General features: G+C 39.5%; 3 protein-coding genes and 1 long non-coding RNA gene across 7 annotated transcripts; all 4 read right to left on the reverse strand.

Moving 5' to 3' along the window:
- Positions 1-2,204: 2,204 nt before the first annotated feature.
- On the reverse strand, positions 2,205-6,598 carry LOC135633431 (protein TIC 21, chloroplastic-like). Its single transcript, XM_065142874.1, has 4 exons — positions 6,206-6,598; positions 4,853-5,110; positions 3,006-3,209; positions 2,205-2,435 (listed from the first exon to the last, which is right to left on the reverse strand). The coding sequence occupies exons 1-4, from the start codon at positions 6,503-6,505 to the stop codon at positions 2,322-2,324; spliced, it is 876 nt and encodes a 291-aa protein (XP_064998946.1). The 5' UTR covers positions 6,506-6,598; the 3' UTR covers positions 2,205-2,321.
- A 2,355-nt stretch (positions 6,599-8,953) lies between these two features.
- LOC135633375 (probable LRR receptor-like serine/threonine-protein kinase At4g37250) lies at positions 8,954-12,098 on the reverse strand. The gene is made up of 2 exons (XM_065142757.1): positions 9,865-12,098; positions 8,954-9,771 (listed from the first exon to the last, which is right to left on the reverse strand). Exons 1-2 carry the CDS (start codon positions 11,525-11,527, stop codon positions 9,089-9,091), a joined length of 2,346 nt encoding a protein of 781 aa, XP_064998829.1. The 5' UTR covers positions 11,528-12,098; the 3' UTR covers positions 8,954-9,088.
- A 1,909-nt stretch (positions 12,099-14,007) lies between these two features.
- Positions 14,008-16,638, reverse strand: LOC135638184 (uncharacterized). 4 transcript variants are annotated; one of them, XR_010496547.1, is made up of 4 exons: positions 16,375-16,638; positions 15,398-15,482; positions 14,727-14,813; positions 14,011-14,643 (listed from the first exon to the last, which is right to left on the reverse strand). It is a non-coding gene; the product is annotated as an uncharacterized LOC135638184 (long non-coding RNA). The 4 variants fall into 4 exon arrangements; XR_010496546.1 differs by having other exon boundaries at positions 14,013-14,625; XR_010496545.1 differs by having other exon boundaries at positions 14,008-14,813; positions 16,371-16,638.
- Positions 16,639-17,722: 1,084 nt separating this feature from the next.
- Positions 17,723-22,137, reverse strand: LOC135633449 (protein DCL homolog, chloroplastic-like). The gene is made up of 3 exons (XM_065142904.1): positions 21,761-22,137; positions 19,332-19,446; positions 17,723-18,214 (listed from the first exon to the last, which is right to left on the reverse strand). The coding sequence occupies exons 1-3, from the start codon at positions 22,090-22,092 to the stop codon at positions 18,050-18,052; spliced, it is 612 nt and encodes a 203-aa protein (XP_064998976.1). The 5' UTR covers positions 22,093-22,137; the 3' UTR covers positions 17,723-18,049.
- Between the last annotated feature and the right edge of the window lie 2,729 nt (positions 22,138-24,866).

Here is a 24,866-nt window from a genome sequence, read left to right on the forward strand (position 1 = left end):
GAAGAATAAATGTGGATTCGGATTTAGGTACATATGCCGACACGCAGAACAGTGATGTCTGTTACGTCTGCAATCACGTGGAGAATGTAGGATAACGCACGTTCCCCGCGGTAGCGGGACCCACGTAGTTGCTCGCCTCCCTCCACGTGTTCAGGTGACCAATGTAGTCAAACCCACGTGTGGGTTTAACGAGAGTGGGGTTGGGGTCATGTCATCACAATAAATCAAATATACCTATTGTTCTATCTTAAATCTATTATAAATCAAATAAGGGTAAACAAATCGCGCAAGTAAACATGTGCCGTGTGTGGTGCATAATTGTGCTATTCGAAGTGTGCGTGACACTTAAACTTGGGGACGAGATCAAATAGGATAAGAGGCTTTCGAATAATATTCGTGTCAGGGCGGGATTTGCTATGCCATTCCTTTTCTGTTTAACTTCTTCCAAACGGACGGCTCGCTTTCCAGCAAAGAGAGAGAGAGAAGGGGGGGGAGCTAAACGACAAGCTAAGATGTCGGTCATCTTCAGCAAAAGAATATGGTGAATATTCAATGATGGCGTTTTCTATTTGATTTATCGTGCTACAAAAGTGATGGGGAACAAAAAGGGGGCAGCGACAAATCCACTTATCCTCCTCATCATTCCACCCTCTCCGGATTATTAAATGGATCGTGAAGCATGTTTGGGATTTCTTTATGGTACTTGGATCAATCATGTTACAGAATAATAAACCCAAAATAGTACTTTGGCATTCATAGGATCCTAAAATTGTTTAATTGAATGGATGTGTCCTTACCAACCCAACAGTCTATGCTAAGTACGTCTTCAATTAGGGTTTTAACTCACCAAATCTCTAGGAATTAGAAGTTGATGACAACCAACAGTTCAACTATAAATAAATTCCCACCGAACCCATTCATTATTCCCACTGCCAAGCCGATGACGATCCGATCCATCGGGACAAATGACATGTTGATCGATTGGGACCTTTTTCACGCTTCCTGTTCCGTTTGTGCTAAACGAAAATGATCAAATCTTGGGTCAATAGAGAGATCGATAGATCAATCATTTTGCACGTTCATTAATGATTACTAGCTATAAAGTATAAAAAATCATGGAAAAACCATAGTTGGCAAACATAGATCTTGAATCTAAAATCATGAGGACAAGAAACAAGAGGATGGATAAAAACTTTCAACCACACACCGCATCTAACGAAAAGTAGACAATAACCTTCTTACATAAAGTTTTTGGCTAATTTGATGGATAAAAACTTTATCAGATCATCTCAGAATCTTAGAATCATAATCCCCCTTTACGGTTGCGAAAGTAAAACAAAATTGATCCATAAATCTCTCCCCAACTTTGACTGAAGAACTGGATTAGGTTGAGGCGGCGATGTATCACTATCCCGACCCTAAACGCGTCTCAACCCACCCCATCCTCTTCTACCATACCACCCTCTTTATTTCAATACGAGTAATTCTCCACCTCATATTATAATTCTCTAATAATTTAACATGCGAGTCTTCAACTATACCAGACAACCGAACCCTCTTGTATTTTGATTACTGTGATGTAAGGTGGACACATATGTGGATCATTCATGAATTAGGTACACTGCCAAAGGAAGAAGAACACTTAGCCAAGCATATCACTCGTACCTCTTGAATGAACAACTTAAAAGGGACAACAAGAACAGGGCATGCTATATGGACAAGTACAACGATTTCAGTAGGTGAGCACTGTCGGCTGACCAAGCCAAAATTAACACCTATTTAATATTCGTTCTACGTTCCAAGGAACGTTTAGCCCACAAACTAATAAACACAATACTTGTAGTAGTGGCCCCGACCTTTCCCCTTATTCTCTTGGCACTATCAAACTGGGCCAGGAAGCTTAAGACTATGAGAGACCATACCTACTACTCCTCATCCTCTTACATACACATCAAGCCAACTATTAGATATATTTTCCAATACTTGGGTCATATTGGCACAAACCCTGAACAAAAATGACACATCTCTTTATATTATCAAGACGAATCCCGCTGCAAGTTCCGAAGTTCTCTTGAGGTTGCCTCTCATAACCCTAATATGAAGAGTCCATAGCTAAGGTCATGTCGACACCTTGCCTATGATTTCTAAATCTGTTTATACCACGTGATTATCTTCTAGATGCCACAAAAACTCAGGACTGCAGATATGTAATAGAGGCAGCTATCCATCAATTTAATCAACACACAAGCAAGGTGAACAAACAGCACCTTGATTTAAAGGGGCAACTACGTTATTTCGGAGCTGGAAAACTAGCTAAGTAGCTAAGCAGCTTTGGGTATGGGAACAGCTTCCAGATTTGGCAGTGTCACCGCGCGCAACAGTTCCAATGAGAAGACAAGCCCCAAGAAATGCGAAAGGATAGTGTTGGCTGAAGCCTGTTACAGCAAGCATAACATGAGCAAAGCAGGATAAGCCAAGCAGAACATCATTGTGCATATGTTGTTTTGATTTAACAAATAAACTGATTGCTCAACATAACATGTGTGATATAGATATCGTCAACTGAGCCTCGTTTGGCTCAATGGCTGTATGTTGTTTAAAAGAACACTTTCTGAATGTCCAGCTATATATAAGTTTGGAGCATCAAGAAAAGGCATGTACGTAAAAAGGAGGAAGAAAAAGTATATGTACATCAGGACAAGAAAAAGAATGCAGGTATGTAGTTGCATAGAAACTATAAAATGGTTCTCGATTAGTCACACAAAACTTATATCTACCTGAAATTAGGTATTAAGTGAATTTTCATGTCAGATACATGTAAATGCACATACAAAGTTGCATCTGCAGCTTCACGAGTATCAATAATAGTTTATTCACAAGACATCGGAAAACATGGATATAAGAGATGAATTCAATTGTAAGAGATACCGTGCAGGTGGAGTTTAACAGATAAGGTAAGTCAAGGAAGAGGCTGTCAAGAAAATAAGTATAAGCCACAGATTTACCTGCACTAGGAACACATCCAAGGCCAACACAGGACTCTGACCAGGGGATATCCCCTGGTAGTAAGGAACCACTGAGGTAGTAAGCGCCTTTGCAACCAGTAAACCGACGGTTGCTTGCATGCCCAGAATTGCAGCACCCATACCCAGAAGATTTAACACTATACCATTTTTTAAAGTCTTTACCACGTCAGCTCGTGGAGGAGCCTGGATGATAACCACAAAATAACACTTCATAAATTCAATCAAAACACAAGTACCGAGCATTGTAGAGCTTTTCCAGATAAGGTTCCACTATACATATTCACAAATGATGAAAAACAAGGCTCCGTCGAAACAAAAAATGACATGCATGAAAGGAAGGTACTTAATACTCTTTTGCTTCATTCTCCTAAATTTCATCAACAGCCTAGGTCACCTCCAAGTATTAGACAACTACATCTTGTCTAAAATTGAACTTACCACAATGTGCTTAAAAAGCTTTAACATGAAAAAAAAATCAGGATAAGTATCTAACAGAAATTCTAGGCAACTTGATTAATACCTTGCAATTTAACTCCTAAATAGCTATTTATAACTTCCAGAACTGCAAATTGACCTTTTATTTTCAGCATGAACTAACAGAAGAATCAATCCAAAGGGTCCAGATAATTTTACTGTCATTAGTTGGCTTCTTAATGATTCTACTTTTGTTCCTTATTTACATGTTTGTTAACTTGTTTCGGGAAGAACAAAAGAAACAATCTCAGTATAAGTATAATCAACAAACAAGGATAATGTGTCCCAGCTGAAACAAAAAGTTCGATCATAATTTTTTTAGTTCCATCATAAGGTCAGGTTATTAAATACAAACCTTATTCCCATACAAGGTTATCCAAAATGATCACGATCATATATTGATATGTGGTTCATACAAGCATAAAGGTGTCATGATACAGATACAGATCTTGGTGTTGACACGGCCACTAATCTAATCAAGGACATATAAGTAGAGAAGAGTTTAAATTTAAGATATAGACATGGGAATATGGGATCAAACAAATGTATATAGAAACATACATGTAAAATATTTATATAAAATGTTTAAAATTATAATACAAACTACATTAATCAAATTCTGGATCATTGAACTGAGAGAAATATTGGCATTAATTTTTTTTACATATTTCAGTTAATAAAACAATTTATGTATTTTAGAATAACTTTCTTTAAAATTATTCCTTGGTTAATATAGATTTAGTCGTTATACTTGGTTTGCCTAAGTATTTCCATATTCTTTTCATCCTTTCTCTTCTTTGTTTTCCCCTTTTTTTCTTCTCTTTCTCCTCTTTTTCTCTTATCTTTCTTTTCTCTCTTCTGTTAGGTTGATACTTGATAGTTAAGATATATGCAGTGAGATGGTACCTAATATAAAAAAAGGACCTTCAAACCTTGATCATGAAGGTTGCTGAGAAGCAACCTTATTTTGGTACCAAAGCTCACTCTCTTAACCCAATTATTCATCACAATTAGTGTTTTAGATTGAAGCTCCAAGAGGGAAAGAAACTTCCTCGAGCTTCATCAATTGGTAACAGTCAGGTGTCATTTCGAGTTACCTTCATACTTTTTTCTCAAGTTGACTTCAGGTTAGAATTTGAATTAACATGAGCTAGGCCCCCTTACAGCTAATCTTTCTAGATATGAAACAATATGTTGTATAAATTTGTCATGAATTACATGAAATGACAACTCTGTATGTGCTCAAAAGTTTGCTTATATATATATATATATATATATATATATATATATAGAGAGAGAGAGAGAGAGAGAGAGAGAGAGAGAGAGAGATTGTGTGTGTACAGAGAGATCACCTTTGCAGGTTCATTAGCAGTTCTCCGGAGTCTATCTGATAGTCTTATGTAACCAAATGACCAGAAGACAGAAATAAATGCAGCTGCAATACCACCAGCAGTCGTATAAAATGTAACCGGTGAGGTGATCTTCCCAGTGACAACTGTGGAGAACGATAAAATAACAGCAGCCACAACAGTGCACACTAACTGCCCCCAGAATCCTAGACTTCCCAACCGCTTAAAGTATCTAGAGGTGTTCTCTAATCTCTTGGAGACCTGCTCAAGCATTAGACCAAATTAAAAGGTGATAAAAAGTCTTTTAGATGACAACATAAAGCAGAATTAAGTCAAACAAATGAAAAATAGTTGCAAACCAGCACAGACAAAAGCTCATAGGGAATATACAAAGAAAACCCTGCATTAAAAATCAAACATCAACATCCACAAACAGAAAAGTTAAACAACCATTCATGACTATTCTGTGTCAATTACATACCATCATTGAGCTCTATCAAGAGAGATGTGCGCCACAATAGCCTTCTCTATTGCTTCGAATGAATTTTTCCTTTGGTTTTCCCTTTAGCCAACACCTCTAACCCAAATTGTCTCACTGCACCTTATAACGACATTTAATCATCTTTGATATATAACATCATTACCAACCTAAAGAATCTTCCCACTTTATCTTTAACCGATGATCTCTAGTAGCACTCTAACATACTCACCTTCGTTACAATTTTGTCTTGAACATACTATCTCCTAATCACCTAAAGGTTCAACCATAAAGCAACCATTCTACAGAATTCTCTTTTTAATCTAAGGGATATTCTCCAGCAACATGCACCATAAAGGTTCCTCCTCATCTTACCAAGCTTTATTCATATGTCTGCTAATACAATATATTCATCAATCTCCCTTTTCTTCATAAATTCATAACATCAAAAAATCTTCTAAATTCCTTTAACATCTATATCGACTACACCTTCATTTCTTTGTTTTGTATGCCAAAGTTAACCTTCATTATATAAACCCTAAATCTTCTAAATTGTCGATCAAAAGGCTAGAAGGAAGTTTATCACTATCCTACATTGGTTAATCAAAACAAAGTATTCTCGTCTTGAATATTTAAAGATGAAAAAGATAATCTGACCAATATGCGCATGTATCTCACCACCTAAAGTTATTAACCAGTAGCTCCATCATAGTTATCTTCAAACACATCGACACATCTATTGTTCCAAAACCCACAAAGTATGTGAAGTTGATTCTATAGAAATATGCAATTTACATCTAATATTTGTTCGATAATTGTCGTCTAAAATCAAACATGGAGGCAGATATAAGAATAAGAAAAGAAATGGAGGGGGGGACCTGCGCGAGCTTTGCCCTCTCGGATTCTTCATCGGAGGAAGGGAAACTCGGGGCCGCTTTTACCAAGATCCGGCGCTTAGGCTCGGGGAAAGGAGATGGGAAGACAGGGAAAGCGAGGGCAGGGGAAGGGGATAGGGTTTTGGAGGGAGCAGATGAGAGATCTGGGCGGCGATAGTACAGAGGGGTAGTGAAGCCGAGGGTTCCGGTACGACGAGGCGGAAGCGGGGGCGAGGAGGATGAGGCCAGCGGGAGGAGCTGGGCGGTGGTGGAACGGACCGGTGGGCGTAGCAGCGCCTGCATTCTGCTGCTGCTGTGTATGATTTCGAGATGGAGTGAGTCGATGTCCGGCGCTCGACCTCTTCTTCGCCCCTTCTTTTTGTTTCTGTTTCTTTTGCAGTTTGCCCCCTGCCATCTTTCTATTTGCGTATTAATAATCTATATCCTTCGTCTTTTTTATATATATATATATATATATATATATATATATAATAGGCGAACAACCCAACCCTTGAAACATACTATACTATAGCCCCAAGATGGTAAAGAGTCGGAATCGAGGTATTAAACTTTCCTTGAACTCTTGGGGTAAATTAGCTTATTATATCTAGAGAAACTTTTATCAATTGAGTGATAATCTTTCCACTCAACACCATCATATCACTAAGGTTAACTTTCATCAATGCTTGATGAGTGAGACTTATACTCAAGCTCCTTTCTATCTTTTTATTTAAGGGTCAATCTCCGTGAGGCTTACGTCCGATAAAAATTGTCTATATGAGAATATCCCTTAGCCTATAGGTCCTAACATAATATTAAAATTCTAGCTCAACTAGAGTGGTATCTCACTAATGGCTTAAGCCCCAGAAGGAAGACCTTCTTCGTCTTCCACCTAAGCTAAGCAGAAAAGACCCAAAGTCAATCTCATAGAACAATAAAGCTTTATAAGGTTTTTTTGTCCATATATGGGCAATTTATATCTTCACATATATGTCTATTTCTTTGAGATAGTGCCCACATCATTATGCCCTTCATGCGAGTCGAAACTTACTCGATAATGAATTTTGCTACCTTAGGACCATTATAATTATGATCGTCGTTCATCGGGACATTGAATTTTTGAAACTCACCCTCTGTGGATGAACCTTATGAAGGAACCTTTAGATTTTTGGGGCATTGGATTCTCACCAATGTTTGTGTTACTTTAGCCGACATTCTCACTTCCAATTTATCCACACCTACTTGCATGGGTGGTTCATGTTAAGACGGAACACTCCCCTACCAATGCATTTTTATATCTTAACTTCAACATATTACTTAGCTCCATTCATCTTGAATGCAAAAGCACTCAATTAGTGAGCTATTATGCACTCTTTCAAGGATGGTTGCTTCTAAACAAACCTCCTAGTTGTCTTGGCACCCCTATAGCTGAGTGATCATTTAGATGCCTTAGTTGGTGATCCAAATTATTTCCATCTTGATGATGAAGCTTATTCTATGTCGTCTTGATCCCTCTTATTTTTAGGTCATCTCTAGTATTTAAAGTTTGCCTCAATTTGGTACCGCTCTCGTGGCCCACATTGAAGTAGTGCCTTACTCATAGATGTCTAGTCAACTGTTGTGCCTCAATGTACTTCAAGTAGAACCAGGTAGCTCTAGGTTCGAATGGTCTTTTACCTTTAACCACAACTCATATGTTGCTTGGGAGCTCACGGTTTCATATTCCATTTCACTCCCTAATTGTGGTTTTTTTTAGCTTTCTCTATGGTACTACTTTACTATCGATCACCGAGGAGTATTTAGCCTTGCAAAGTGTTCCTTGTCAATTCGCATGGGATTCCACGTGCCCCATGTTACTTGAGTTAGAGCGTAAGCTAGTGATGCTTTCAACTATTGGACTTTCACCATCTATGGTGCAATATTCATTCTTTCACTTTGCCTAGTAACACGACGCTTGTATTGCTCTCCCACAACCCTATTTTCACGGTTTAGGTTGCTCCCATTTTGCTCGCTTCTACTATGGGAATTGCTTTTGCTTTCTTTTTCTCTGGCTACTAAGATGTTTTAATTCGTCTGATTGTCTCTTGCCTGTCCATGGATTCAACAACAATTTGAAACGTTGATCTATTTGAGTTACTATGGATTTATGCTTATTTTCAACTCTTCGAAGTATTTCATTACTTGATATGCTCTTCCTCGTCTTTGGGTGCCTAGGTATCTATCGTAAGTCTATCCTTATTTGAACCTCACTACTAACACTAAGATTCTGTCATCCCAAGGTGTTACTAAATAGATGGATCTTGTCAACGTCCATAAATGATAAATTATAAATCATAAATTAAACTACTAAAATGAGTGTTATCATGGTATCAGCTAAGTTCATGGCATCACAATACTTCACAAGTTTAGATTATTAGAATTTAATTTATATTAATATTATTTATATTTTAAAAAAAATAAAAAAAAATAATTTTATTATATCAAATAGAATACATCACAATCTATCATTTTTACGGTAATGCACTAACCGATTCGAATGTCCGGAGATAATACCCTTTAGAATTTGGATTTGAGATCAATGATTAAGAACAAAAATTTATTCATATATAATTAAATATTATTATTTAACTGCTATTTAAATCACTATATTATTTATACCTTTTAAAAAATCAATATGATCTTAGAAGGGATTATTAGAACAATCCTGTCTTCCTAAACAAAACAGTGAATGGGAAGATGAGTTGAAACTCGTTACTAGAAAATATACTTTGCATTGCATTACAGTACACAATTAGCAGAAGAGAAACTTTTCCTTCAACTTTCATCACATCATCCCAAACAAATCAGTATCGTGTTACAGTGAAGAAGGTTCATGGCAAGTCAGAGTCATGAGGAAGAAGAAGAGGGTATCTTCTCCAGCACTTGAACAGCATCCTTCATGGACGGCCTCCTCTGAGGGGCCACAGCACAGCAAGCGAACCCCAGCTTGAAGCAGCTCAGCATAGCCTCCTCCTTCCCCTCCACCTCGCCCCTCAGCGCCGGGTCGGTCATTCTCAGCATCCTGCCCCTCTCCTCCGCCACAAACCCAGCGTTCCACTGGCCGAGCTCCACCTCCGACAACACCCTCCCTGCGAGCAGCTCCAACAGTACCATCCCGAAGGCGTACACGTCCCACTTGGCGCTGGGCTTCAGGTTCTTCAGCGACTCCGGTGCCTGGTAGGGAGCAGCGGAGGCGATTGCCAAAGCGGAGGAAGACCCACACGGGCTGGCTCCTGCGGCCGGAGGCGACAGGTCCGGCAAGCTGCTCTGCGACTGCACCGACCGGTTGCTGCCGAATTGCCGGGACGACGTGCCCAGTCGGTAGCCTCCGCCGCCCCCCGACGTGAGCCGATCGAGGCCGAAGTCGCTGATCTTTGGCTCCATGTCTGCGTCCAACAGTATGTTGCTTGGTTTCATGTTGCCATGTACGGCCTTCTTCTCGTGGAGGTATGCGAGCCCGCGCGCCACTCCTCTCGCTATTCTGAGCCGCGATTCCCAGCTGAGATGAAACGGCGACGAGCCGAGCTTCTCTGAGAATGATGATTGCACCATGTTGAGTACACCGAGTTGGTGGGTCATGTAGTGTCGAGGAACAGATCGAGAGGAATGGTCGTGGGGCTTACTGGTAAACGAGATGTTGGCTATGCTGCCATTGGGGGCATAGTCATGGATGAGGAGCTTCTCGTCGGCGCCCCAGTAGAATCCCCGCAAGCGGAGGAGGTTGGGGTGGCGGAACCTGGCGATGCCGCGGACCTGCGCATCGAAGTCCTTCAGCTTGTCGATGACACTGCTCTCGCCGATTCGTCGGACGGCCAGGGCGGTGCCGTCGGCAAGCACCGCCCTGTAGACGATGCTGGACCCGGTGGCGCCGAGTATGTAGGCCGAGGCCTTGAGCAGAGTCTCCAGCTCCAGCTCCGTGTCGCCGTCGACGGTGACAAGAGTGGCCTCCTGTTGCTTCTGCTGGGTCGGTGTTCTGCCGCCACCCTCGTCCTTGCCTCCCTTCTGCTGTGCTTCCACGTCTGCTTCCGTTTCGGAGGAGGCCGAGGACTCCGACGTCTCTTCGCTGTCGTCTTCTTCGTCGCCCTTCTTCCTTAAACAGCAAGAGAGCCCACCAAAGCCTTTGGATTTGGAGGACGTTGGTGGCTGTTCCTTCGTCCCGCCAATGGCTCCGACTCGTTTCATCTGCTGATGCTGCAGTCTATTCCTCTTCTTCACTTGGAATACATAGTAAAACACTGCGAAGAGAATTCCGATTCCGATGACATCTCCGACGGCTATCGCGATAATTGCAGCCGGTCGAAGGCCTCCCTGCCCGTGCCCGCTGTCGGACGGGGAAGTCCCCACGGCCGCGTTCTTGGGCATCGCCGCAAAGGCCGGAGGAGACTCGGAAAGCGTGGAAGGAATCGAGCAGAGATTCTCGAGCGGCTTCCCGCAAAGATCAGGATTCCCGGCAAACGCTGTCGGTTTCTGCGAGGCGAAAGCTTCGGTCTGCGGGATCTCTCCGGTGAGATCATTGAATGCGAGGTCCACAGTGGCATTGGCTGGAATTATCGACGTCAATTCCCGCGGGATCGCGCCGGCGATCCGGTTGTGAGACAAGTTCATGTACCGGACCATTTTCCCGCCGAGATCCGGCGGCAGAGAACCATTGATGAGGTTGGAACTCAAGTCCAGGTACTCCACCAGGCCCAACCCACCTCCCGGGAGCTCGCCGGAGAGGTAATTACCGGCGAGGGCGACGACGGTGAGGTTTGGAAGAAGAGCGAGACCGGCCGGCACTGCGCCCACCAACGCGTTGCCGGAGAGATTCAGCACCTGGAGGCCGTTCATGCGGCCGTCGAGCTCGGGGAGCTCGCCGGAAATCGCGTTGTCGGCCAACGACAACACCTGCAGCTCCGACGCGTTGAAGATGGAGGGTGGGAGGGTGCCGTTGAGGGCGTTTCCGGAGAGGTCGAGGTGGCGGAGGTGCTCGACGAGGCCAAGCTCCGGCGGAATGCTGCCCACGAGCTGGGAATCGGGAAGAACCAAGCCTATCACCCTGGAAGTGGTTGATGCCTGAGCACCAGTGCTTTCCTCCGGCAAGCCCATGCACACGACCCCATTCCATGAACACGGCGAAGCAGCGTCATAGTTCCAGTCCCCGAGTGCGGTGAGGGGGTCGGAGAGGACGGAGTACTTGAACTGTAGCAGCAGCACTCCGTCCTGGTTCAGACCCAACACCAGCTCAAACAGCAGCAGGACAGAAGACAGCAACAAGGAACAGCGTCCGATGCTTCGTGGGCTCATGTTGGTGCCTTGACGTAGCTCATGTCTCAGTGGGTAGAAGAATAAGAGGAGGAGGAGGAGGAGCAGGGGGAAGGTGGTGTAGGAATACCTGCTACCTTCTTCCTGAGAGAGAGAGAGAGAGAGAGAGAGAGAGAGAGTAGCTCAACAGATCATTGCATAAAGAAAGGATAAGCTAAGCCAAGAGGAAACATGCAACACAACGGAGAGGAGTGGTCAAGGAGAATCAATCAACCAGGGTGGAAAGGGGAAAAGCCCTGATGCTTTTGGTGTCAACCCAAACAGCACTTGCTGCTTTTGAGCTCCTCTCTTCCATTTGCCAACACTACCGCACACCTCAACTCAGATGGAGGGAGAGAGAAAGAGAGAGGAGGAAGACGAAGGGGAGGCGAAGGAATCTTTGGCTTCGGAAAGAGGACGCTAAGTTGAGGACTGAGATCCGGTGAATTGCTACTTAAACTAATATGTAGTGTATGTGCTCTGCTCTGCTCTTCTCATGTGCTTCCAAGCTGAGAGAATCTATCAGAAACCAGTGTCATTTTAGCTGCAGATGGTGCTGCATGGAGTTCTTAGGACAGCATAATATCTTCATCATAATTGAGGATTGATTATAACTTATCTTCTGGCAGGATTGTAGTTAGTGAGACCACTGCATTTATTCCATGAGAAGAAGTCTCACCAAATCCATGCATTATGGTGATGAACTATGCAGTCATCCATTCTTAGTACAGCCACATAGTGAAAGGACTAAGAAATGAACTCTAAAACTGCTATCTTTGAGGTACTGTTGAAGGTGAAGGATTGGAATATGAGACATGATTAGGCAACCTGAAGCAGAAACTACACCCTTTTAGGTGGCTGGCCATCCTAAGCCACCTGTAACAGCTACTGCACTTCATCTTCTCCACTGTACTGCACCTGCATGGTCCTGCAAAATGGAAAGCCAATAAGGAATAATGAAGGATAAAAAATTGCATTTGATGTGACAAAGAGGCAAACAATTATCAGGATCTTTTCCCGTACCACCCCTCTCCCTCTCTCTCTCTCTCGCTCTCTCTCTCTCTCTCTCTGCAGTAGTGATCTCTTCAGGCCCACCAGCACTGAACTTGATGTTTTGCTCTCTGCAGGACATGGAAAACCATTTTACTTAAATGGGCATATTTCCTGCTTGCAGGCTCTTCATTATTTTTCATGCAACATCACCATCTCAAGTTGCTTTCAATACCTAATCCAATTCAATTATTTCAAAGGCAGCTACAGATTGGTGGGTCTAATCTCTTGCAATTCCATTGTCATCTGTCCACTATCAGCTGTTCCTAACAACAATTATGGATGTGCCACTTCCATATTTTTCTTCTGTAATGACATATCCACCTCCATTCTGTAATGCATCTGACTTGTGTGTCTTCAGCAGGTGATAGATACTCTCCTACTGAGAATCTTGTGACATGCAATAGGAGATGAACAATGAGAACTATTTGTGAGGTTTTCTAAGTGAAAGATATTTCAGTTTCTTTTAAATGTTTGAGCACATTGAATAATATTATTTTTTGAGGAGGAAAAACATTTAGATATCTGAATGCATTTATGCCCTGTCAATCTGTTGTCTTCACTGAATGATGATGTCTTCTAGCAGTAGGCTTTGCATGTTGCATTAAATCTTTGACATTAATTCTGATGTGAGAAAATAAAACAACTCTAAATAAATAAAAATTGACACATGGAATGAATAGATACATAAGATGTCAACTCGACAGAGTCCATAGAAACTCACATCATTCACCTTTATCTACAAGTAGAGTGGAAAGAACAGAGGACAATCCAAGAGAAACTTTGTTTGCACCAAACAAAAGCCGATTCATTGACCGCCCTGCTGGGAATCAAATGGCCAAAGATTAATGTTCTTGGCTTCCTTCTGGTGGGTGTGTGCCTACCTACGCATTTAGTATTGACAGGAGCAGTAAAGAGAGCTCTTCAATACTGCATCTGCATCAGAGATAACTTTATGGTCAACCAAGGCGAGCTACCGCCCACCTAACTCATACTTCATTTCACACCAACCTCATGAATCAGAATATAATGCAAGAAACAGTTATCAAAATAAGTTTTTTTTTTTAGGTGATTTTTTTATCATAAGGAAGCTTGGATTTTGTACGTGAGGAGTTGACTTGAGTGTGTCCGAGTAGTCATGTCACCGTAAAAAAAAAAATGACGACGAGATATGAAGATCGTTCTATATCTGTATGGATGGCTCTTTCGTCATTTTGCATTTGCGTTAGTGCCGACGTAATTGCTGAACAACTCGACCATAAGACACATCCTAAGCAATGTATACATTATTTTTTAAATTAATTTCTATCACAATTTTATGAATATAAGCCTTAATTTAAGAGTATAATTACTTACAATACGAAAATAAACTAACCTCAAATAAAAAAATGGACACGTGGAATCTAGAGTGACGAAGGATACCCACCCAGTAAGATTTATCATATCAAAATGAAAAATACTATATCAAGATGAAAAACTATTCTCCCGAATCTTTAACTCTATATAAAATGGGCCTCCTAGTAGCGTAATCAATACGAAGTTTTCTCTGTAATCTTTATGATGTCCTCCAAAGAAAAAAAGCTCTCGCCCTCCTGACGATCTCAATCTGACATCGACAAGACGCCCAATAACCTCTCCTTGAAGAACATTTTCTGCCCCGATGGGTTGAATCAATTGATTCTCTTTTTGTTTCACAAAACAAAAGAGTTAGTGCAACAACAGAGAAAGAGTAGCGAAGTCTTCATGCTCGGACGCAACTCTCCTCACGCCCGTGTGAGCCGCGCCGCATCTTGGTCGGACTGGAGGGAACTCCCGCCGAGGCGAATGACCCCACAGACGCGGCTTTTATTCGCCGTCGTACTCCTCGGCGAGTGCAAGCATATTCCTGCGTCACCGTCCTCGTTTGTCAACTAGCAACCACAAGGCAATAAAAGACCAGGTTTACTCCTCTCTCTCTCTCTCTCTCTCTCTGCCGACACAGCCATTCCACAGCAATCATACATAGTTGCAGCATTATCATTTCCACCATGGCAAGCATTCGTACATGTTGCCTGTGATCAGACATGGCTCTGTGTGCTTGCATCAATTTCCATCAACAAGAAGCTTTATAGCACCATCAGAAAAGATTGGATTAGATAATTATGCTCCTTACCTTCGATCAATCCTCGGACGCAAAGCGAAAGTCCTTTGTGTTGGTAGCTGAGTGTACAAATGGAGAGCAATAATCCTGCCACATAATCTGTAGTTGATTTAGTCAAATAAAATTTCCAAGATATGTGATCTCAACATATCTACTAATTACTTATTAGTAGTGTCTATTGAATACTCAGGAGAAATGCTAATGTAGTGATTGGTGGTCATAATACTACCATTCTAAAAATGATTAAAGTATGTATTAATTAGTGTGTCATCTGAATACTACAAGACATTTGAAGTAGAAGCAGATGCAATTAATTGTTAATGCATGTTCAAATCAAGTCTTTTAGGGTATGTTCAAAGCGCTTTGAATTTAGAATTTATGCTTCCAAAACCATGATTTCTTTATGTTAGCTCCCTTGTCACTGTGAGCTCTGTGGCGACCAATGAGACTCTTTAGAAGATGATCTATGTGCAATCAAAAGTAGACAAAGTTAGTCTATCACTTGGTGTTAATCTTGTACAACACTCATGCACAATCTAAAAGTTGTGATAAAGCATCAAAAAAGATGAGATAAGGTTTGCACATTCCTAAAACATGGTAATTTGCATTAACTTTGTTTGATGCCATAGATCTACCTCAAAAGCATATCTTGTAAGCAAAGAAATGTTTACACATGGTGATACCTTTCTGGGGTTGCATCACATGCTTCTGGCATCATTGATTCCATCTTTGTGGCCTTGGTATCTCCCTTTTAGCTGGACCTCTGTCCTGTTGATAAGTAAAAATATTCCATCAGCAGATCAAAGTACTAACAATAGATTTTTCATCCATGATATGATTCCTTTCTTTCCTTCATGCATAATGAAAGAGAATCTGAGGGCTAACTAAAGCAGCATAAAACAAGGCCCTGAAAGGTCATTCAACATTAAGTGAACCAAGCAAGAAGAACAACAGAAGAGTTATGGAAATAACATAAACAAAGAAGAAAAGGTTTATACTTTGTATCAAAGATCCATAAGATTCCGTGGACAGAAACGAACTGTAGCAGGGTTCATGGAGGCAAGCTTCTACCCACCATTAAAACAGCAGTGTAAGAATTCAAACAATTTCCTGACTTAAGCATGAAGATAGCAAAGGAGGATTGAGTTACTCTTGCCAAATGTTATCCAGGAAGGATTCTTATAGTCTGAAAAGAATAGTTTATTAAAATAAAAATAAAAGCTATCTGGATTAATTTTCGTGTCTTCAATTTTGTCTTATCTATTTCTTCTACAATTTACATATCTAAGAGTTCAAAAACTTTTTGAAAACATACAATCTTTATGCAAAACACAGCCAAAGGTTTCATATATCCAAAATAGGATGTACTACACAATCGTCACTTTGTCATCTTTACTTTCTGCAACTAACAATTCGGACAAGATATCCAAAAGAAAGATCAACAAATTGGAAAGCTGGAACACATTTGACCCAGTTAATGCTGGAACTTGAACAGGAACTTCAAACTTTAGAAGTTTGCATTGTGTTACAACAAAGTTGTACTATTCATTCAATCATCACAATTATATACATGAAGTATCTATGTGCCATACACATTAGCTTTAACTTTTTAGCCTACAAATTGAATGAGAAGAGTAGTTAACACAAGAAATCAACCTACGTTGCGAGAGCGATTTTAAGGAGTGCCAACAGGACTTCAAGGAGCGCACGGATTCGGTGCCATAGGATCCGAATCCGATCTAGGGTTTGGCGGGGGTGAGGGTTTGCAGGAGGATCGAGGTGGGGGGAAGATGAAGATGCGACAGAAGTGGAGTGGAACGATCTCCTTCTCATGGCGGTGAGGGTGGGCGCACGGAAAGAGCCGGGAAATGGGGAGGATCAAATAGGGTTTCCATTTGGGAGATCGGCAAGAATAAGAAGACGAAGGGAGACGACGAAGAAGAAGAGTAGGGGTTGGTTAAGAGACGGGTATAGTTCGAGTCCTCCACCTAGCACATCATGGCCGTCCACTAAGATTACTGATGCGAGAACGGTTCGATCATATTTCATGTATATAGTGATTGGAGCGGATCCGATCCCAAATGTATCCGTGGGCGGAGTGTGGCAACCTGCTCCGGAAGGAAAACGCGGTGAGCGCAAGGGCCGATTGTCATTGGCCCAAACATTAGGTCCCACAAGATCCACATCAGCTGCGTGGGTCGTGCCCAATGGCGTGAGGCAAACGGAGACTGTCTCCTGTTGGTATAGATGCAGATGAGTCAAGAGGCACTTCCTGGGCCACGTGTGAGCTTCGGGTTCCGGAGCAAACGGTTTCGGTTGCTAATTTTTTTTTATTTTTATTAAAAATAATTTAAAATAAAAAAATATACATTTATTTTAAAATTTGATCATAATATCACTTTGAAAAATGATTAGAGACATTGAGATTTTTTTTTATTTGAGACTCATATTTTATAATTGGATCATTACGTCGACTCAAATATTTTACAATTGAATCATTATCTCGACTCAAATACTCTCAAACTATCGATGAAAGAGGCATTGATCGATTTATCTTTTTTTTTTAATTTAGAACCATTGATCACCCAAAACTTATTTTGATTCAATCTAAAATCGACAAACCATAAAGCCAATTCAATTCTAGTTCAATCTGATTTGATTCCGATTTAAATTTGAATTGAATCGCAAATGGGATCCACTAGACATGAGCAAGCTGCAATGATCTCTGCAGCATGTTGAACATTAGACTGTACTTAAAATGAAATTTTGATCAACCATTGCAATTTGGGAGATGAGAAAGCAGCATAGTTTCTGTTCAAGTTATGGATGCATGATCAGTAGAAGCTAAAACCAGGGAAGGATATATGATGCATCAGTTTCTTGAATAACAATTCTGGAAAACTTAGCCTCATCAAAGGAAGGCTTTTCTTTCAACTATCAAAAAAGAAGCAATCAGTCAGGAGCACAACCTTGTATTGTAATACACCAACATTGGTGAATGGTTTCAGTGAGTTTTCAAAGTGACATCAAGCATTGATTTCAGCATCTCAGCTACAGCTGTCCACAAGATCAAAAGAGCAATAAAGTTTTGTTCTACAGTAAATCATAAGGGACTACATAAAGCATTTTGATCAATTACATCTGTGTTCATCAAAATGATTACAGCTGCTACTGCAAAATCATCACTCCTTTTGGTCATCATATCACGAACATCTGAGGGTTCATAGCGCAGAAAGAAAGCATTAAGAGATCACTATCTCATCCATATGAAAGATCCAGGCAACTCTTGGGAATGACAACAGATGTTACAAAATGTGTCCGGTGGAATAAAACCTTCAGCTACGTTTGAAATGCTCACGAATGAACTTTTCCGCGTGTGATGGATACTTGCGTTTGACGTATGCTCGAAGACACTTCTGGTATGAAAAGTCTATCCAGCCACCATCAGTTCGTACAACAAAGAGGCATCTTGAGTTTCCGAATTGTGGATGTCGATCGACCTTCACAAAAACTGCTGTTAAGCTTCAGCATTTGCAAGAGAGGTGTACTACCGTCTAGAAAGAGTGGTGACCAGAAATTTTTTTTTTCTATCTTGCATTCTGATCTTCAAGATGATGGCTGTGTCAGATAAGTTAAGTAATATATTTCTTTTTTTCTTCAAAAAAAAGCCTACAGTATTTGTCATAATATTGTTATAAACACATCCATCTTGACTGATCATAATCTATAAATACATTAAAAGAAACCCAAAAGCAATATAAACATATGAGAAACTGATTTACTAGTAAAAGGGATTAAAGCAATTAAGAAAGCTCAAATGCAAACAAGAACGAGATTATCTAGTAAAGGGGACTAAGAAACCAAACAAATACCAAGTGACCGAAACCTCGAGCCGACTAATAAAACAGTAAGGTCTGTAGCTGAAGTTGAATCACAATGCTGTGCGACAAGGGAAGAACAAAATAATTGTTTTGGAAAAAAAATGTTGCAAATCTGAATTTAAAGGCTGACAAAAATCACACATGCTTACATAATGATGATGAATCTCTATCATGAACTACACGATCATCATGTCCTATAACAAAGAATCAAGACCTGGTCTCAAATCAAACCGAAAAGTAAAGAACAAAATTAACAACATGATGGTTTTGTTAAATTCTTGTGCAGTCATATGATATAGATATTTTTGCTGACTGTGTACTAATGAAATTGTTAATTGCAATTTGTGGGGTTTTTACTATTCATGCCACAATTCACATGCAGCTTAATATGGAAGGTTCGGCCTAACTTCACATTGTAGCTCACTGATACAGGATCAGAAGTACCATCATCTCTATTAATATATGCACTGTGCAATGTTCAATCAGAGGCATCTGCTATATCTCGTACATTTGATTAAAGTTTTTTGAACAAATCAGAATTAGTAGAATCTATGATAGTATCATATGATAAGAAGAATCATATTTTCATATTTTGTACAAATAGAGATTGACCTAAAACAATAAGAACAGAGATAAAAAAAATCATATTGGTGGAAATTGTGGGAACTATTGTGGTGAATGTAAGTATAAACAAGGAGAGAACATATGCAACATTCATAAACAGGTTGTACGTTACCATTATAGAATCAAGACCACAACCAATCTTATCTTCTGAATGAGGATGATAAGTGAGAAGTTTTTCTATGACTTCCTTTTCATCTTCAGCGCTCAAACGCTCCCCATCCCCGTATCTGCAGGGCATTAATTTTGTAAGGGGTAAAATAGTATTTTAAAAGCATCATGTAAGCTCAAACAAGTTGGTAGGAGAAACAATAGCAACCAAGACAATGACATTGTCCTTACCATGACAATCCCAGAAATTATAAAGAGAGACGAGATTATAACTATATGCAACAAAATGCAGCAGACTTCTAATTGTCAGTATGCAAGTATATACCCACAAATGAAAAAGCTTTGGTAGCACAGACCAAAAATAGACCTAACTTAAGATTTTGTTAAGCGGTTAGTGGATGTGCATATCTGCCTTATATAGAGATCAATAGCAGTGATTCCAAATGGCTATTGTTCTTGAGATGTGCATATTTCAAGTAGCCAAGTGTTGCAATCTGGTTGACTGATGATAGGAAGAAGAATCCCTCAGAAGATAGCAATTTTCATTCCTTCAAGTTGGTTTCTATTTCTCAAGAGCTACCACGTTCAACAATGGATTCAAGTTGGTTTCTATTTCTCAAAAGCTACCACGTTCAACAATGGATGCTTCGGTTGACACCATCTCAAGAAATTTTGGAGCATGGTTCTAGACATTCATTCTCCCATAGTGGCACAATCAACTCCCATAAGCAAACAAATCAACAATAATCCAACTGTTCCATGATCAAAATGAGATTCATTAAATGCTCTAGCAAGTGTGTGCCTCCTAAAAGAAAGTCACCTTTCTTTTTAATTTGTCCAACTAAGTTTTGGTTATTTCCCTCCATATAAGGCTTCTCTTGAAGAGAAAAAAACCTACTCTTGTTACGGTTGGCATCCAAAGACAAAGTAAAGTCATTCCAAAAAGTGATGAAAACTAAAATTTTTAACTAAGCCTAGCATGCCAAGTTTGACACCTCACTCTGAAATTATTTGTTCATTGTCTTTCCTGGTAGTGACAGGATGAGCTTCTTAAACCTAGTTAAAGTTTTCCACAAACTTGTTTGCCAGTAATTCTTATAGGTTTCCTCATTTTATTGCAAAAAGTAATTTTTAAACCAAACTTTGCATGCCAAATTGAACGTCTAACTCTGGAAGTATTTGTTCATCAAATTTTCCCTTTAGTGGCATGATGGGATTCTTAAAACTTGTTAGAGTTCTTCAGAAATTTGTTTGGTTAATCATTCTAATGGGTTTTCTCATTTTATAACTTCATATTGTTGATAAAGCTAAGAGAAATTATCTCATAATTCTTGTTGTTTAAATTGTTCCCTTTCTTATGTGTGTTTCAATGGCCAATGAATTGTTAACCAGATTGAACAAATGGCTACTCCTACTTTTGTCGTCTGTCCAGTTTGTCCCTTTTTAGACACATTCCTGAATCTTGAGTATAACCATTTGGTTCAGAAATTCCTCTCGCTATTTCTGTTCATCAACTGAACATCCTTGGCCGTACAAAACAAGTGTCAAAATCTTTTGGAATTCTAGTACTCTTTGATGAAATGGATGGTCAACTCATTCCTTTGACCACAAAGTTAACTGCTCATAAGACACAATTCTCAACGAGGCACTGTTCAAAAGTTATGCATCACTATTCATAAGTTAAGTGTTGAGTCTTAACGACATAAGCTGACTCAAAACCCAAAGTACCGAAACAGCCTGGAAAATACTAGTTGATAGACATTGGTTACCAATTTGTATGGTTAGAAAAGAATGGTTTACCAAGCTAAACTGAGCTATATGGTCTATTACCAGTGCTTAGTTAGACCAGTAAACATCAGTTGGTACAAATCAATCACCAGTCCAACCAGTATTTTTCAACCATCTTATTAGTTCTGCAGAAAGGTTTTGTCTTTTTATGAATTATTTCTAGCACTAAAATCAAGACTTTACAACCAAAAATCATCTCACTCGCAATAGTCATTGCCGACTAGTGCAAGCAACTAACAAATTGGACTCTACTGGATCACCTTTCAAAACTATGAGTAACCAATTTACATAAGATTCTTAAGTGTCATGCCAACATCTCCATTTCATAAATTAAGTTCATCAGAACACAAACAATTGGAATCAACAATCTCTCGAACATAAAGTGTGCAAAGCTTAAGACAAGATCGTCTCATTCAAACCTAATTTTTCACTCTAATCCTACAAATGGTGACTACAAAATCAAATGCACCATAACAAACCGGGGACTCCTGAGTAGCAAAATTAAAGAGTTGATTTTGGAGATCAATTCATTGTCCACAGAGCTTGTGTATGTATAATATCAGTTTCTTTAATTGGTTTCTACCTACTGGCAATGAGCAAAATATCAAGAGAAAAAAAGGAAGTTTTACACGAAAAACAACATACCTATCGGAGTGAAGAATCTCCTTGGTGAGGATCCTGATGGGCTCGATGTCCTTAAGGATCTCCTCCTCCTTATCCTTCCATCGCCTGTACTCTGGCTGCTCCTCCCACGGCACCCCCTGCATATACAGCGGCGCAACTGGCCCTTTAGGGCCGCCAGACGTGGCCGGGGCACCCTCACCGGCGGACGCAGCGGCCGGGGGCGAGAGGGGCTCGTCGGTCGAAACGAGGCCCGAGGCGAAGCGCCGGGGCAGGGCCGCCGCGGTCGCGCGCAGGACTCGGGCGCGCAGCGGGGCGCCCCGCATGAGAAGGAGAGCGGCGGCGGAGGAAGCCATTAAGCAGTGAGCGAGATCGCAGTGGCTGTGGCAGGCAGCTGAAGGGGAATCCCATAGGTTGGGTGCGGAGCTAATATACTGTTATAACGGGTCGGGTTTGGATGTATGCATTTTGGTCCACCCGGATCCGAACCATCTCTAAACTACTGTGGTTGCGGGTGAAGCGATCAGAGCCATCCGATGATAGCCAAACTATGAAGTCTTAACGTCCGATTAACAGATATTAATATACAAATTTTTGGGGATTTTCCATTAAAAAAAATTCTTTTTTAGTTTTTTTTCATAAGATATGCCAGCTTTTAATTTTCGCATGTGGTATATTTATAACCGGTATTGTCGATTACATTATCTTTCTCGTTCTTCTCTTCCAATTTTTTTGACTTCGTTTATATCTTCATTGTCATCGAAATATTAACCCTAACGAATAAGCAACTTAAGACCTGCATTTGTGCTATCGATGACACTCACGATGATGATATCATTACCTCGACGTTTGTTCATACCCATTTTGAAAGGATGATAGGGGAGATCCGTCGAGACGTCGTAATGGGACGAAGATAGTGATGCCTTGTCTTCCTCTACGTCATTTTTGTTTTGATTCGAGCCAAACGCTTTCTCTTATACCCTTAACAAGCAAGAGTCATTGATCAAGGCATCGTGACTTCTTGTCTGATTACATTCACCAAAAATTTGTCTGACCAAATCCTATCGATGAGTATAGAGAAAATATGAAGGGGAGGACAAGTGACTTCGAGTGGCTAGTGAGTCAACCTATTACTCTATGAAATAGACCTTATTGTATATGATATTCATGATTTGTGAACTCTAACACTATTATTTAGATGTAGGATGTGTTACCTTCGATAATCTCCAAGCGATCATAGTTAGATAAAAAACAATCACGACAAAACGAAGAGGTGGAAGTGATGGTTAACAACACTCATGCCCACCTAAAGTAGGAGAAGAATGACACTCAAAATATTAGAGAAAAAAATATGAAATGAAAAAAATTAAAAACTCAAATACCTTTAGAAAAATCCAAGTTTTTTCAAAAAAATCACCCAAAAAAGAATTTAATAACAAATGAAAAAATTACTCATAAATTTGATTATTTTTATTTTCAAACTCGACTTACTTAAGTACCTATTTATCTTAATATATCCACCCTATATTTAATTAAATTAATATTTTGATCCAACTTAGCCTAATGGAGTAAGAAGAGTGTCTAAAATTCCAACTTATTACCATCACAATAATATAATGCAAATCAACGATCAAGTTGATCAATCAATCAATCAATCAATGATTTAGTGATTTGAGATTCAATCAACCATGTCAATACTACTAATATTAATTGATTTAAATTTTAAAATTAAATACCTAAATATATTTAATATTTCAATAATCAACATAAAATTTTAAAACGTAAGTTTTGGTTAATTATCAAATGATAGTCAACAAACGAAGATTAATATTAGTAATATATGTGCATGGTTTTATATTTTTCAAGGAAACATATATCTCAAATTCCAATTTAAAAGAAAAACACAAAACGATGCCTTATTTTAGAAGAATATATATATATATATATATATATATATATAATATAATATAAAAAATATTTATTTATTTATTATACTAAAAATTCTAAAATATATAAAAAAAATAACTTTATTTTTTAATAATAAAAAATTAAAATTACAGAATTGTTGATTTCAGAACGAGCAATTTCAATTCGAATCGAACCGTGATCAAGATTTATTATTATTATTATTATTATTTGGTTTTGACTGTTCTTCTTAGAACAAGTCAAAGTAGGCAACGCATAGAATAAGTCACGGTAGGCAACGCCATGACTAAGTCAAGTTCTTCTTTCTTCCACCGCTTGTTCACAAGACTCGTGCATGCCAATCTCCACAACCATGTTGATGTTCTTGAATTGAATTACTAAGTCAAATCTTAGACCATAAGCTCTATTTTGGTTCACCAACAAGTGTTTGAAACTACAAATTAGCTCATGACGAAGGAGGAGAAATTACTCTTCCGAATTCGATGTTTGTTTTGCTTCGATTCTACTAACAAACATGAAAAGAAATGGTAATCGGATCACCAAATATGATAGAGCTTCAATCATCTTAGCATCATCGATCGATAATATTTATTTCCAAGAAGGATAAAGTAGTGTTTTGGTATCTCAATCCGATCATCTTGACCTCATCGATGACTAATATTTAATGCACATTACAATGTAACTCTAATTTTATCCAAAAATACTTATTTAATTGGGTATCTTTCCTATATTGCTATTGACTTGTCAACCGTATGAATCGACTCAAGTCTTCTCCCACTTCCAATCCTAATCGTTGACTTTTCTAACCATCTATGGATTCAATAGCATGATTAGGTTTGTATTGAGCTTGAAAATATTTATTATCCATAGTTCGATTGATTAATAAATTATTATACAAGTGATAGATCATCAAATTCGAAGAGTACAATCAAAATATAGGATAAGATAGATTTATAGTTTAGAGCCTTAAGAGTGCTACATAAACGAGGATGTTTATATAGATTGAGCCATCAAAACCATGGCATTTTGAAATCATGAAATTGTAGCTTGTCCTCTTCCAAATTTAGATTCATGGAAATTTCAATCATGTTTTATACATAGTAGAGTACTAATATGCTTGTGATGTACTAATATCCATAGTACACTTCAAAATTTTCATGTTGATTGTTTTAAATGAGTTATTGGTACATTCATAAAGAATTCT

Source organism: Musa acuminata, chromosome BXJ1-3 (assembly GCF_036884655.1).
Source record: "Musa acuminata AAA Group cultivar baxijiao chromosome BXJ1-3, Cavendish_Baxijiao_AAA, whole genome shotgun sequence".
Lineage (NCBI taxonomy): Eukaryota > Viridiplantae > Streptophyta > Magnoliopsida > Zingiberales > Musaceae > Musa > Musa acuminata.

Coding starts and splice junctions, on each gene's coding strand:
- LOC135633431 (XM_065142874.1), bottom strand. CDS start 6,505: ATGCAGGCGCTGCTACGCCCACCGGTCCGTTCCACCACCGCCCAGCTC. Junction 5,111..6,205: donor AGAGGGCAAAGCTCGCGCAG/GTCCCCCCCTCC, acceptor ATGCTTGAGCAG/GTCTCCAAGAGATTAGAGAA. Junction 2,436..3,005: donor TGGATGTGTTCCTAGTGCAG/GTAAATCTGTGG, acceptor TTGCTGTAACAG/GCTTCAGCCAACACTATCCT.
- LOC135633449 (XM_065142904.1), bottom strand. CDS start 22,092: ATGGCTTCCTCCGCCGCCGCTCTCCTTCTCATGCGGGGCGCCCCGCTG. Junction 19,447..21,760: donor GAGATTCTTCACTCCGATAG/GTATGTTGTTTT, acceptor AATGCCCTGCAG/ATACGGGGATGGGGAGCGTT. Junction 18,215..19,331: donor GTGGTCTTGATTCTATAATG/GTAACGTACAAC, acceptor GTTTTTGTGAAG/GTCGATCGACATCCACAATT.
- LOC135633375 (XM_065142757.1), bottom strand. CDS start 11,527: ATGAGCCCACGAAGCATCGGACGCTGTTCCTTGTTGCTGTCTTCTGTC. Junction 9,772..9,864: donor AGCCAACATCTCGTTTACCA/GTAAGCCCCACG, acceptor CATCATTCTCAG/AGAAGCTCGGCTCGTCGCCG.